Below are 14,275 nucleotides of genomic sequence, written 5' to 3' on the forward strand. Positions count from 1 at the left end.
AAAGAAAGAAAGAAAGAATGAAAGGCTAAGTAATTACCTTAAACAGCTTAAACAAATGCATTTCATGGATTAAGTAGTTGTTTTCTTTGATTTTCAGCTGCCTGCTAATAGACGTGGTAATTACAGCAGCAGGACAGCGTGTTTGGGACTGACCCAAAATAAAGTACAGTGCCCATGTTCACTTTAATGAAGGAAATAGGAACTTCCTGCTACGGACCTCAACCAAAAAACATTTACACAGTACTCAGTCATGTGTTTTAAAGTACTCTTTTAAAGACGTTTAAAATCCAAAGTGGACATTTGTACAGTTAAATTATGAAACGATTTCTAAGCGTGAACATCTTCTCATTACATTTCAAGATGAATTATTCAAATCATCAACAGCCTGGTGCCGGCAAACAGTTTCAGTCTGTTTCCAGCTGCTGTTGAAATAATGCTCTGTTCTGTAGATCAATACAGTTTTTGGACTGTTTCAGACTGACTGTAAGGAGAGCAGGCTTTTATTGTTCTTTTTTTCATAACCACCATCTTGTGTATGACACAAATACAAGATGACTTAAGCTGCAGGAGCACATTTACAGCAGCTGCAGATAAAACAGGTATTAGATGATGAGGATTTACACTTTTATTTAGAGGTTAAACTATGTGGCAGTGAATCATCTTTCTGGCAGAATAACATACAGTTTGGTTGCAGCTATAATGACAAGGATGGTGAGATAATGAAGTCCTGGTTTAACTGTCAGCTTAACTGCCAAACTTATTTCATTGAGTCAGTTGTAGAGCTGTGAAACAGCTGCAGATACCATCCTTCTCCATCCTGTATGATGATATCAGGACACTGTTAACACTTGTCCAAGTGCATCCATTGTTTGGCTGTCATTATGGTGGTGAGAGTAAATAATTCAAGAAAAGGTTCTGGTAGTTTTGTACCCTTTATTTTGTGACTTTTTGTTTTGTACATACAATGTGTTGCAAACAGGAAAATCACTGTGTTCAGTGCAGTGACATTTCACACTGAATGTGTGAAAACAGGGTTTGAGAGGTGTTTAAAGTTAAATGACTAGTTTTGTATAGCATACAACTCAAGGCTCAGTAATAGTGATTTTGTGTAATGAGGCCAGACAGACGGGCTAGACAAGGAATGTTGTGATAACTGCATTTTAATTCTGCTCACCACAATATTACACTTGAGTTTAATGGTTTTTAACTGTTAAAAAATGCAACATATCTTGCATTCATACAACTGGTGGATACACTAACTGCCAAGCACAGATTACCAGGGACTACATATGACACAACATGCTTCTTTGGACAAAAATAATTGCGAATCACAATAAAATTCAGATGAGATTATTTTGTGAAAAACAATCTAACAATCTTTAATAAGGTAATTAGTCTCTATAGGTTCTCCTACATATAAGGATGAGGATAAATAAATGGTAGACAGCTCATCTCCCTGTCTCTCTTTAGTTCGAAATCCACAGTATTTCCACAACACAGGAGCCCACTTTTTTTGTGCGGGATACAATGTGCAACAATGGTTACAGGATTAGAAATTTGGAAAGATGTAGGCTTCACCTGTTGGCAATTCAAAATAATTCAGGACATCAACATAGGACTGTGCTTTATCAAGCTAGACAGCTTTCTCAAGTCACTCATATGAGGATTTTCATGATTATCCTGATGATGGAAATTTACCATGATTAACTCATCCTGAATGTTTTTATCCCGATCCACTATAAAATCTCGTACCCTCCTATCCCTAACAGGGACCACATTACTATTACACAGTATGTAGTGAACTGTTTAACATTGTGTGTTTAATAACTGTTTTGTGAGATTTCCAGTGTAACTTCGGTCACCGCTAACGCTGGAATTTACTTCGTGGTAGTGGTGCCTCCATTTTGGACGCGTGTTTCAAGGAACACATTTGGCATTGTTTCAAGTGGGAAGCCAGTTAGGGATCACGTTCAAAGCAGTAGCAGCTCAAACAAGGTTGGTCAGTGGGCCGTGATCAGGGGGGTGGTATCTGGTGGATAATCTGTCTGTCTGCTGCCCTTCCCAACTGTGGAATTAGCAGTGAGCAACTTCACAACTAATTGTGGTAATAAAGCACATAGAGAGGTCTGTAATGACATGTCAAGTTACCATTGTTTGCCATATTATATCGCAATAACCACAATAATATACACACATAATGTACGCACGTATGTTCTTCCACACATGTGCTTTGTCCTCACAGATTGAATCAGTCTGTGATTTATCTTCAGATGCTGCATTTCAGTTTTACGTGTACAGAATTCGTGTGTCCACACGACATTGCTTCATGCAAAATACAGTTTGTCATTATTTTTATTTGAGATTTGAGATTTTGATAAACCTAGAATTATTTATAAACTAAGTGATCGTACGTAGATGAAGCAAATGATTTCTTAATCAACGTTCTTACAGTAAATTAACTGGATCTATTTTCGTCACGTATCAAGTGATATATGCTCCAGAAATAGCTGCTTGGGCCATTTGCTGCTTGCTTTTATCAAATTCTTCATATTTTTCAGTGAAAACTTTTGCAGGTTGTATGAATGTTTGTGACATTCCCTCGAGTACGTGATTAGTCACATTTATGAATGGACTAATTGAATAAAGAAATCTAATATCCAACATTTGATGTGAGATATTAGATTTTATGTACAATTTTTATCAGATTGATCTAATTAATGATTCTGTTCATCATCAGAATCATGAACTGATGTCTCACATGTTGTCTGAGGTGCATTTTCTTCAGTAATAGAAGGTAGTCATACAGTGCAGACACAGCAGACTCTTAATTTTTTCACCCTGTTTCACCTCAATAATTCTGCAACAGGTGACAGTGTTTCACACATTAAGGATGTCTGTTTTAAATAACTAATCTATGTTAATTTAACTGAAGCGATAACAGCTCTGTCACAATGGACTTGCTCTGCTTCCTGTATGATCATTATCATGATTACAAAGACACATCCAATTGCAGGAAGTCGTCTGCCTGACAGGCAGGTCAGTTTCAATAAACATACTGTGAGTGCATGCTTGTACAGTCATTTTCCACCTTTTATGCTCGGATTAGTATAGAATCCACTGGGATCGGTGGTCTTTGATAGCGTGGAGACATGTAGTAATTTGCTGCCATGGGTGGTCAGACTGTGAAATGTATGGGCAGCAGCTCTGGAAAAGACAGTGACTGAGGAAGGCATATCTTTTCTAAATGAGGGGTTAAATGGCACCCTGCCATCTAAAGATTGGAATTACTGCCACATGGAGCTCTAAATTGAGTTTAAATAGTCTTAACTTGATATGTGAGATGAATAGGACTCTGTAGCCGTACCGATTACCATTTCACATTGTATTAGAATGTTTTGCCCCACCCCTACTTAGAATATCTCCAGTGAATTTGAATATGAATATGAGCTTGTTTTTATTTATAAACGTAATTACTGTCTGTCTGCAATATTTGCACGCTTGTCAAGTGGAGCGGTCTGTGTGTGCAGAATAAAAGCAAAAGCTCCCGTAATTATGTTTACGTCCGGCGATGAAAATCCCAGGGTTGTAATGATCAGTAATTATAAATACTTTCCAGCGTGTCTACTGCCTCAGCTGGGACTATTGTGTGGTGTGAAGTGCAGAGTTTGTGCGGCTTAATTATGACATTGTACATGACTAAATGTACCAGTCTGCTTGGGCTCTGCAAAACACTTCCAGTGCATAATCATGCTCAAGTCTGACTTTAAAGAGCTCATTACAGTTAGTTTTCTAAAGAGCGGCTTATTAAACACAGTTACCTAATAAGCATCTTTGGTGGTGCAAATTGGTAAAAATGGTAATGAGTCTGATTAGGCCACGTTTCAATTACGACAGCTTTCACTTCCCTCTCCCTCAACCCTCCCCCCAAACCAAAAAAGAGGAAGGAAAGTCCAGCTCTTTATGCTTGGGAATCCTCCTGGAAGGCATTCTGCTCTTGCTCTCTCTCTCTCATGCACACACACACACACACACACACAGAAAGAGGAAAGAAAACCGCTCTGCCACCTCTGTGTTTCCTTTCAGCAGCACAGTAATGAATAGAGAATTGTGCAAGCGGCGGTCCAATTTACGCACTGGGAAATTGGATGGACAGAGTGGAGGCCCACTCTTGTTTGCTTAAAAACGGCCTAGGCTACCAGATTAATAGTTCCCAAAAAGGTCAGCATCTCTGTTTCATAGATGATGATCGCTGAACCAGAAATTAAACACCATAGCGTAGCCATAACACCATGGCATCACATGTCAAATGCATCGAGACTCCAACTAGTCTTCAACAGGAGTGAGATTGTCTATAAAGGAAAAAATATATAACATAAATTGTCAGGGCATTTTTTAAGACAGACTTCTCAAATTAATCTCAAATTCAGCAGGGTGATTATTTAAAGGTGCACTATGTAGTTTTGCTGAAGACATTTTAATCAGAAGAGAAAGATCTTTGACTGATTTTCTTTTATTCCTAAACAAACTAAATAAACAAACTCTCTTTGATTCATGACTGAATAAACGAAATTAACAAACTGACCTTAAAGGACAACACAAACACAATTTCATACTGTTTTACTTTGTTTATATGTGGCGGACCCTGCCACCTTTCTAGCCTCAAACAGTGTTCTGGGGACCTTATTTTCCTCTGAGAACAGCTTGTTTATTCAGTTATGGAAGAAATAAATATTTCTTAGTTTGTGTTATTACCTCATTAATATTGTAAAAATTCAAATTCAGAGTCTGAATTTCTTCTCCAAAACTACATAGTGTCCCTTTAAGATATGAATTGACTTTTATATTTCCAAAAATTGGCTAAATGTTGGACCAAAAAGACGATTCTCCTATACTACCATCATCTCAAATTTACCATAGAGGATTGCCCAGATCTGTGAATTGACAAACACATTAGTCTAACAAAGGCTTTATTTGTTGGTGGCTGATCAGTGGAATTTGAGCTCGGGCCCCGAGGCTATCTGAAAACATTCCACTAATGGAGCGCTCTGTAATTATACCATTTCAAAGAAAGACAAAGGAACCTGTGGATGCTGGATTTGAATTTCCAAGCAGGTGGAATAAAGGACAACGTTTTACCGTAATACCAAAGTACAGGATCATTATGCTAATGTAGCGTGTGTGTGTGGGGGGGGCATTTGTGTCTATTTATGTTAGTGTTTGTATGCCTATTTGTGTGAGGATGCATTTACTAGCCTTTCCCATAACCTTTGTCTAAACCCAAAAAGTCTGATCCTCGCTCAATTTTAAATAACTTCTCAAGAGAAAACTGGTAGACACTGATTATTAGCACAAATTATGGTGATATTTCACTATGTTCCAGCTATTGTATGTGATACTAAAACTCCTTTGTTATTTAACACGGGTCATGTATCCTTGTATTCTTCTCTGTGTAGGTTCTGTAAGATAGAACACATTTTTTTAGCCTGTAGAAGAGAAACTGTCTTGCTCCACAAATCTAAATCTCAGGTTGAGTTATTTTCAGTATAGAAAGTCTTTCTCAGCCGTTTTTTTTTTTTTTTTTTTTTTTTTTCACCAGTGCACTGTATTTATATAATCATCTTGGATGGTTTCCATTTTATAAAATACCTGATGCTCTGAGATCTCAAGTACACTTTGCGAGTAGCACTTCTTTGATTGTCCAAAGTGGCACATTGTTCAGAGAGGATTAACAGTAATAGGAGAATCTCACTCAATAAGCTGTTATTGACAAAATGTGCCTTGAGTGTTAATGAACTCTGCTCAATGATTGTACAAAAACCATTATCCTGATACTTGCATTGCGGTGTCAGTAAATGCTGTGAACAGGCTGAGAATTTTGGCAGACAACACAGTGCTAGTTGCTATGGCCCAATTACTGTTGTTTGTTTTGAAGGGAACATTTTTCTCAGCAATAATGTGGAAAAATCTATATTTGACAGTTTGTTAAAGGGGTATTTCAGTGTTGGAATAACAAGAGGGGAAAAACACCGGGTGTGTTTGACAAGCTGCACTGGAAAAATAATTTAAAGGAGACATGTTATGCTTATTTTCAGGTTCTTCCTTGGGTAGGTGCTACTAGAATAGGTCTACATGCTTTAATGCTCAAAAAAACACATCAGTTTTCTCATACTGTCCAGTGCTGCAGCACTGTATCCCCCTCTGTCTGAAACACTCTGTTTTAGCTCCAGTCTCTTTAAGACCCCCCCTCCTAAACGCTGTTCTGTTCTGATTGGTCAGGTCACACACGCCTGAGCCGGCACCACTAACAGAGCTGTGCTTAATCAATTGTTACGTGCCAAAGAACCTGCTAGGCATAAATTATCCAAATGTGTGACACAGTGTTGCAGTGTGATGTCACAGAATCACAAAATTAACAGCGGGACTACTGACGAGGTGTTTAAGGAGCAGTTTTTTCTGTGGGAGTGAGGAGCTTCTGTTGACCTTTGTAACTTTTAAGATCTTTAAATTCACAAGTATTTCTGTAAAACACCGTAGGAAAGGAAAAAAACAAAAAAGCATAATAGATCTCCTTTAAGAGGTCTTACTTTTGCAATGCACCCACACCTAAAAAAAACAGCTGACCCAGAATATAGTGGGTGACTAATACTTCAGTGAATGTAAATGCACGTTGGTGTAAAGCTGTAGTCAGTGAGTTTTTGAGTTCTGAAGGGTGTCATTCACATATTTTTATATACATTTAAAATAAATACAGTTTGATTTACACAAGAGACATGTTATTTTTCTTATCTTTCTCACTTTCCCCTGTGAGAATGTATTTTTTTATTCATATTCTATTTTCTGTAGGTTCACAAACCTTTCTGTTCAAGCACAGTATTGCCACCATATTTGTCTGCCCATGCTTCTTTTTGCCTCGGGCTCTTTTTCTTAATCATTAGCTTGGATGGTTGACAACCATGTGCGCCATAGCATGGATCCCTTTGACTAAAACCTTGTAAATTAACACAATTAGTGCAGCATCATCCTGCTAATTAGCTCCTGGTGTCTACTGTGGCGGGTGGGCAAATAGCTGGGAGGGAGTCAGAAGGGAATTCACAGACAAACACTGCGTTTGTAATCTGCCTCTGGACAGTAGCTGTTTGTTGCCTAAATCCTGTGATATGGACTTAACCTACTGAAGTATAAAGTATAGCACTGCCGCGGCTGCTTAGCAAGGGCATGGAGCATCGTAACAGGCAGGGAAAGTTTGGTTGAATGCATCACCTCTCGTATCTTGTTGTTGCTTTTGATCAGATTAGTGTTGATGTAAGATGTGAGCACTATCTCACATTGATTGTTTTGAGCTGTAACATATCTAATAGTCTACATTCTTTGGGGGTATAGTACATGATCTGATAATCCCAAGCAGAGTAGAAGACGACAGCATGTGTTAAAACTTTTATTTGCAGATTGACTTAAGGATTTAACTTGATTATGTATGTCATTCAAACCCCCGGGGCCATGCAGAGAGGCTGAGAGAGGCTGCAGAGAAAAAGACAAGTGAAGCATGTTTTTTTTCCCCTCCCTCCCTCACTCTGTGGACTAGGAAGCAGTAGGCAGACTGGATGTGGATGTAATTCATGCTGGGCTGAGGGGTTTGTGTGATGAAAGCAACAGAGCGCTGCCAAGGAAGATTGCTTTGCTGCTCTCCTCCAAGCAGATTTGAAACTGTCTCAGAATGCCTCAGATGAGAGTTGGATTATAGACTGACCCGCAATGTCTGTGTCATTCTGCTCCGTGTTGGGTGGATTATACCACGCTAACCAGGTGTTGGGTCCTGCATCCTCATACTGAACATGATGTGTGTTTAGTTAGGGTTGTCTGTTTGTCATATGGGAGACATTTGGACATTATGGTGCAGGTTGTATTTGAAATATTTTCTAGATGATCATATGGAAAACTTCCCACCTTTTCTCCACCCAAACAATTAGAAAAAGCAATTAGCAATTAATGCATTATGGACATTTTCACAGTTTTTGAATGATATACTTTTTGATTATCTTAATAGAACTTGATTGAATAATGATTATTAACCATGATTTAATGCTTACTTTGCCATATTTCTTCCTTATATGGAATATCTAGGTCTAAAGATGCAGTGGACCCCAGAGCACACACAATGGGCAGAGCAACACTTTGACATCTCATCCACTACCCGCTCGCCAGCACACAAAGTAGAGGCCTACCGGGGGCACTTACAGCGAACGTACCAGTACGCATGGGCAAATGATGACATCTCTGCACTGACTGCCTCCAATCTGCTTAAGAAATATGCAGAGAAGTACTCTGGGATCCTTGAGGGCCCAAATGAAAGAGCCCTGCTGTGTTCCTACTCTGATAGCACCACTGGACTCATGAATGGACGAAAGTCAGAGAATGAGTCCTGGCAGGAGGGGATTTACCCAATGAACTGTGCTCCAGATGTTATATCTGTGAGCAAAGCTGGAATGACAGCTGCCCTACCCCCTACAGATGTGTCGGCTAGCATAGGCAGCTCCCCAGGGGTGGCCAGCAGCTTGTCTGAGCCGAGCTATTCCAGCAGTAACTGTGGGAGCCACACAGCCACTACCCTCCACTCGGGCCTCCCCTCTCAGGAATATACTGCCAGCTACAACGGCTCCTACCTGCATTCAAGCTATAGCGGCCAGAGTACCCCAGCCCTCCCCTCCCCACACCCCTCTCCTTTGCACAGTGCCGGGCTCTTACAACCACCACCCCCGCCTCCTCCCCCTACCTTAGTGCCGAGCTACAACGCCGGGTCTCCAAACCTTCCCAGCTACAATTATCCTCCAACAGGGTATCCTTCTCAGACTGCTGTTGGCCCTGGTTATAGCCCTGGGGGAGCGCCCCCTCCTTCCGCTTATCTACCGTCTGGTATTGCAGCTCCTACACCAATCCCTCCTTCCACACTGCCTGGCTACACCTACCAGTCCCATAATCATACACCAATTGCACCAACACCTTTGAATGGCAGCACATCCAACTCATTAAAACGAAAAGCTTTCTACATGAGTGGACATGGAGATATGGACTCTAGCTTTGGTAATTTCAACTACAACCAACAGCGCTCTTCACACAGTCCAATGTACAGACTTGCAGACAGCAGTATCACAGACTCAAACAGGGGCAATGGCTTTGACAGGAACGTTGAGGCGGCCTCTTTAGCGTTCAAGCCAACCAAACAGCCGATGTCCTCTGATCAACAAAGAAAATTTATAATACACTCTGGCAGAGCACTAACTCCTCCATCCTATGGATCAACCAAAAGCTCTGTGGGTGATCTCAGAACTGGTGAGCCCTACGGCAAGTTTGGATCCCCCATCATGAGCGAGCAAACTGAAGAGCACAGACAGCACCTCTCTCACTCCCTAACAGGGCCTGACATTGGTACGGCTACCTCGTCCATCCATGCTGCAGAGGAACAACTGAAGAACAGTGACTCCAACCTGGTGGAGATGGTGACCACAGAAATCCTTCAGCAGGGCCCTCCAGTCGACTGGAACGACATCGCGGGTCTGGATATGGCCAAGGCAGCCATCAAAGAGGAGATACTATGGCCCATTTTAAGGCCAGATATGTTTAGTGGACTTGCCACATTACCTCGGAGCCTCCTTTTATTCGGACCTCAGGGAACTGGTAGAACGCTGCTGGCCCACTGCATGGCCAGCCAGCTGGGGGCTGCCTTCTTGCGACTCAGCAGCTCAGCTCTGGTGACCAAGTGGCTCGGGGAAGGCGATAAGATCATCCAGGCTTCTTTCCTGGTGGCCCGGTGTCGCCAGCCGGCTGTGGTGTTCATCAGAGAGGTGGACCTGCTGCTGTCGTCCCAGCTCAGTGAGGAGAGCCCAGTGAATCGCCTCAAGGCTGAGCTCCTCATGCAGCTTGACAGTATTCTGACCTCTGCTGAGGACCATGTCCTCGTGGTCTGCTCCACCAATAAGCCTGAAGAGATCCCAGAGTCCCTACGGAGGTACTTTGCCAAGCGACTGCTCATCCCCTTGCCTGATGGGACAGCACGACACCAGATAATCAGCCAACTGCTCTCACAGCACAACTACTGTATTAGTGACAAAGAGATGTCACTACTAGTTCAGAGGACAGAGGGCTTTTCGGGACTGGACGTGGCCCAGCTGTGTCAGGAAGCCGTGGTAGGTCCTCTCCATGGCATTCCTGGTACCGACCTGTCAAGCATCCATCCCACTCAGATGAGGCCGGTCTCCTACCAAGACTTTGACAATGTGTTTTGCAAATTCCAACCCAGCATATCACAGAAAGAACTTGACATGTACACTGAGTGGAATAAAATGTTTGGTTGTAGTCAATGAAAGAGACCCATCAAACACGATTTCTTTAAACCCAGTTGTTGAATACAGATAAGTGTTTGGCTTCAGTGAACAAGAAATATTACAAACAGTGGTGACACGAACACGTACAGCAAAGGGATTGTCCTTGAAGGCTTTAGACAGAAGATGACATTCTGGACTTCACACATTGGTAAAAATTAATTAAAGGCTTTATGTGGCTGACGCCATCTGCTCACTAAAACTCAAACGACCTGGAGACGATGCCCCCCCCCTTTTTTGTATATACATATATATATATAAATATATATACATACTATTCTGCTGATCTTGAGATTTAGTTGCTATCAAGTGCCTGAGGTGGTGCTGTTTAAGTTTTCTTTTTTCACAATCTTCATTGGTGACATGTGCTAATATAAAAAAAAAGCTTTAAAATGAGACAAAAAACTTGCTTTCTCTTTTCCATTAGAACGGTGTTCTACAGCTGTGTCTGTTTTCGTGCTCTCTGTGAACAGTTGTGGTTAATTTGAGCTAAATTAAATTTATTGGCATAATTACAGTTTGGCTTCATTACCTTCCACAGGTTTTATGTGTGTGTAAATCCTTTAATTACAACAACACTGACATACTTTTCTTTTAGTTTGCTGGATTTGTTCTCTAGCAAACTTACGGTGAATTCGGTTGCTGTACTGGCCTCTCCACTAAAGAAGAAATGACAAAAACATTTTCTTATTTTACAATGTGACTTCAATCGAATCAATAAATGACTGTGTAATTGCTGGTAAAATATTGTTGCAGTAGTAATTTGCAGTGTTTCACATAAATGTAATATTCTACCATTATTTCTTTTGATGTTCTCTATTTGAAAACTCAGGAAAGTGATAATGATATGTACAGTACCTCATAAGCTTGTGTTGAAGCACTACAAGAGCATTTGGCTTGCATTTGAAATTCCATCATCAAACCATGTAAGGCTATATAATACCTCAAAAAGCTTAAAGTGAAACGAGAAGGTTCCTACAATGAATGTACAAGAGTCATTCAAAACAAATCATTCGTTTGGGTTTTCTTCGCCGCCTTTGCTTTAGCTTGTGGTCATGCACAGCTGAGAGAAATCCGAAAGGTGCAGACAAACATCTCGGGGTTGAGGAAGACAATGGCCCCCGAGCTATTCCATTCCATCCTGCTGCCGTTTTATCGTTAATGAAACCTAAGGATTATGTATAGCCTAAGTTCCTTTCTACCTCAGTTTGTTAGTTATCTCTGAAAGACAAATTCGTGAAGACAGCAAAATGTCAGCACCTATTCTGCCTGTTTGATGAGGAAACCTTTTGAGAGAACACCAAACAGTATTTTGTTGTGTGCAAAATCTATGAGCTTTACATTTTGATAACCCTGTTTCTCACCACATAATGCACTTAAAGGGGAATACCACTGAATATCAGCTTTGGGATATGCCTTCGCCTTAGGACAATTTGGTCTGTATTAGCCAACATTCACCACTTGATCGTGTTTTGCCCCTGAATCTGTGATGTCAAATAGAAAATCTAAATGTGATGTTGGGTACACATTTTCTGGCTTGAAACCAATTACGTTATTTTAACACAAAGTTTACAGAAGAATTGGTTCGACTGTCTCAGGCCATAACTGTAACATTCATGAATTGAGTGGCATTCCTTTTTAAGAACATGTCTCACTGTACATGAAACTGTTATTTTTACTCTATGTTTGTCATTTTCACACTCAAACTGTTGTGTTTACAGTGTTATCAATCAGTATTTGCTGCCATTAATCAGTACATTTCCATGCAACATTTTTATTTTTTTGGCAATGAAAGAGCCGGGCTGAGCTGACAGCTGAATTGGCAAGTGAAAATGTTATTGAATGTATTACGTCCTCTGAGCAGTAAAGGAAAAGCAAAGCACTCGCACATTGAAAAAAATGCCACTGAAGTAGATAGCACTGTAGGTGTAGGCGTATAGTACTGCAGAGGCACTAAAGGACCTTGTGTTTGTTTTTCAAAGGAGGTCCCTTCATGTTTGTTGCCTATTGCACATGTTTTACCTGGTCTTTTTTTTATTGGACGGTGTGCATATTGATCGCTGCAACCTGGTTTTGGTATCATTAACTCTTCCAGACCTGTTTCAGGATGTTTACAGAACATCCAGCAGAGAAACTACGTAGCAGCAGAGACAGCTAGCAAGCTTGCCAACATTAATATCTGGTTGTAGTTTCACATTATTTGTGTTTAAAGATATGTACTTCAGTATTAAGATGGGTGACTGCATTTTCACTGAATGCACATAAATTAACCCAGCCCCACACCATTTGATCAACCCAGGAGCAGGACCACTCTCACAATGAACTGGGTCACTTTTTTTTACACATAACTTCAAAGATTAATTAATTGTTTTCATTCATTCAAGTTGTTTTTTTACTAACTGTATACATGCAACATATCCAGAAGTTCCATTGCCAAATTTGTTTTACGTGAAAGTTTAAGTCCAGTTGAATGCTTCAAACATGAAAAACACAGAAGTTTAAGAAGTGACCAACTGCATATCTAACCTTAAATATTGTGTCATTTATTGGAACATTTTGAGGTTTTTATTGGTTGAAATTCTTCTTGAAGCCAAAGTAAAACTGTTTTCTTTTCAATATGGTGACTTGTTTTAAGAAGTTGTGAATTTCAGTGTCCTAAAGGTGCAATATGTAAGAATTCAAGTTGACAACATTCAAACTTAATTATCAACATTATGTGAAGAAATAACAGCTTTGATGTTATGACGTCTGTGTGTTGTTTCTTTCTAGTGACGATGCTCTGCAGAGCATGCTTACCAGCTAGCCCCTGCCTGCACGGTTCAAAGCTCCTGTGCTTGTGGTGTAAACACTAACACTCCCAGCGCGGACCACTAGCTGCATGGCTAATTGAGCTAACCACCTAATGGCTGCTACAGTTAGCAGCAGTTAGTGGTTACTCTGGTGATATACTGCCCCCTATTTGTTTGGAGTATGAATTCGACAGGTGGCCACTTCTTACATATCGCACCCTTAATGCAACAGTGTATGTTGTGGATATTTGAAATTGGTGATTTTATCGCGCTCTCACTGGGCATTTCTAAGTGATTCTATCAAAGTATGTCAAATATTTTGAAGAGATATGTGAGTTTTGTGAAGCATTTTTCAGCTTTATCCTGTCTGAGTTTATAAACAGTCAGTCACCTCTGCCTGGACTACAAAAAGACACATAGCTGAAGCTAAGCTCTTTTAAAAAAAATTAGATATTAGCAGAAAATGTTACACAGCACACAGTGTATTGTCACACAGGAATATCATTGTTTCCATGTCCATGGTTGCTAATTTTAAGAAGCAATTTTGCTCCTGGCAAGGTTTTTGACAAGAAGGCGATAAGAAGCCCTAAGTGCCATTAACGAGCGCAGATTTCACAAGTTTAAGAGGTTCGACTGTTCATGAACTGACAGAGGTATGTATGTTAAAAAGGGGAAATGTTCCACTCAAATTAAGTAGTACTTGTAATCACTCGACAACAACAGATCTTGTCACATATTTTCAGTGCAGTAGAGCACAGTGTAACACTGGAAGTTACATTTGTATGTTTTTAGACAGTAAAAAGGCTCACAGCAAGATCTGATATGAGGAAAAACAATTACGGATTTATTTCGATAGGGTGTATATTTCACATGCTATAGATGTTATCATTAAACTATTCATTCATTGTTGGGGGTGATGTGATGAAAGGGCCAACGGACACAGACAACACTTGAGCAGAACCTATGATAAGCACATCGAGTCTCACAGTGATGCCAACTCAGTCACTTCTGTCAGTATTTCTGTAATTACATTTTGTTGAAAACTGCTTTTGATTCCATCCTGATGTAGTTTTATAGTCTGGCTTTTTCTTTTATAACCATTTCTACCTC

The 14,275-nt window shown here is 40.3% G+C and overlaps 1 protein-coding gene across 1 annotated transcript; it reads left to right on the forward strand.

The window, feature by feature from the left end:
* Positions 1 to 8,121: 8,121 nt before the first annotated feature.
* Positions 8,122 to 10,358, forward strand: fign (fidgetin). The gene has a single exon (XM_073473001.1). It carries the CDS (start codon positions 8,130 to 8,132, stop codon positions 10,356 to 10,358), a length of 2,229 nt encoding a protein of 742 aa, XP_073329102.1. The 5' UTR covers positions 8,122 to 8,129.
* Positions 10,359 to 14,275: the final 3,917 nt, after the last annotated feature.

This window comes from Pagrus major, chromosome 9, assembly GCF_040436345.1.
Source record: "Pagrus major chromosome 9, Pma_NU_1.0".
In the NCBI taxonomy this organism is placed as follows: Eukaryota; Metazoa; Chordata; class Actinopteri; order Spariformes; family Sparidae; genus Pagrus; species Pagrus major.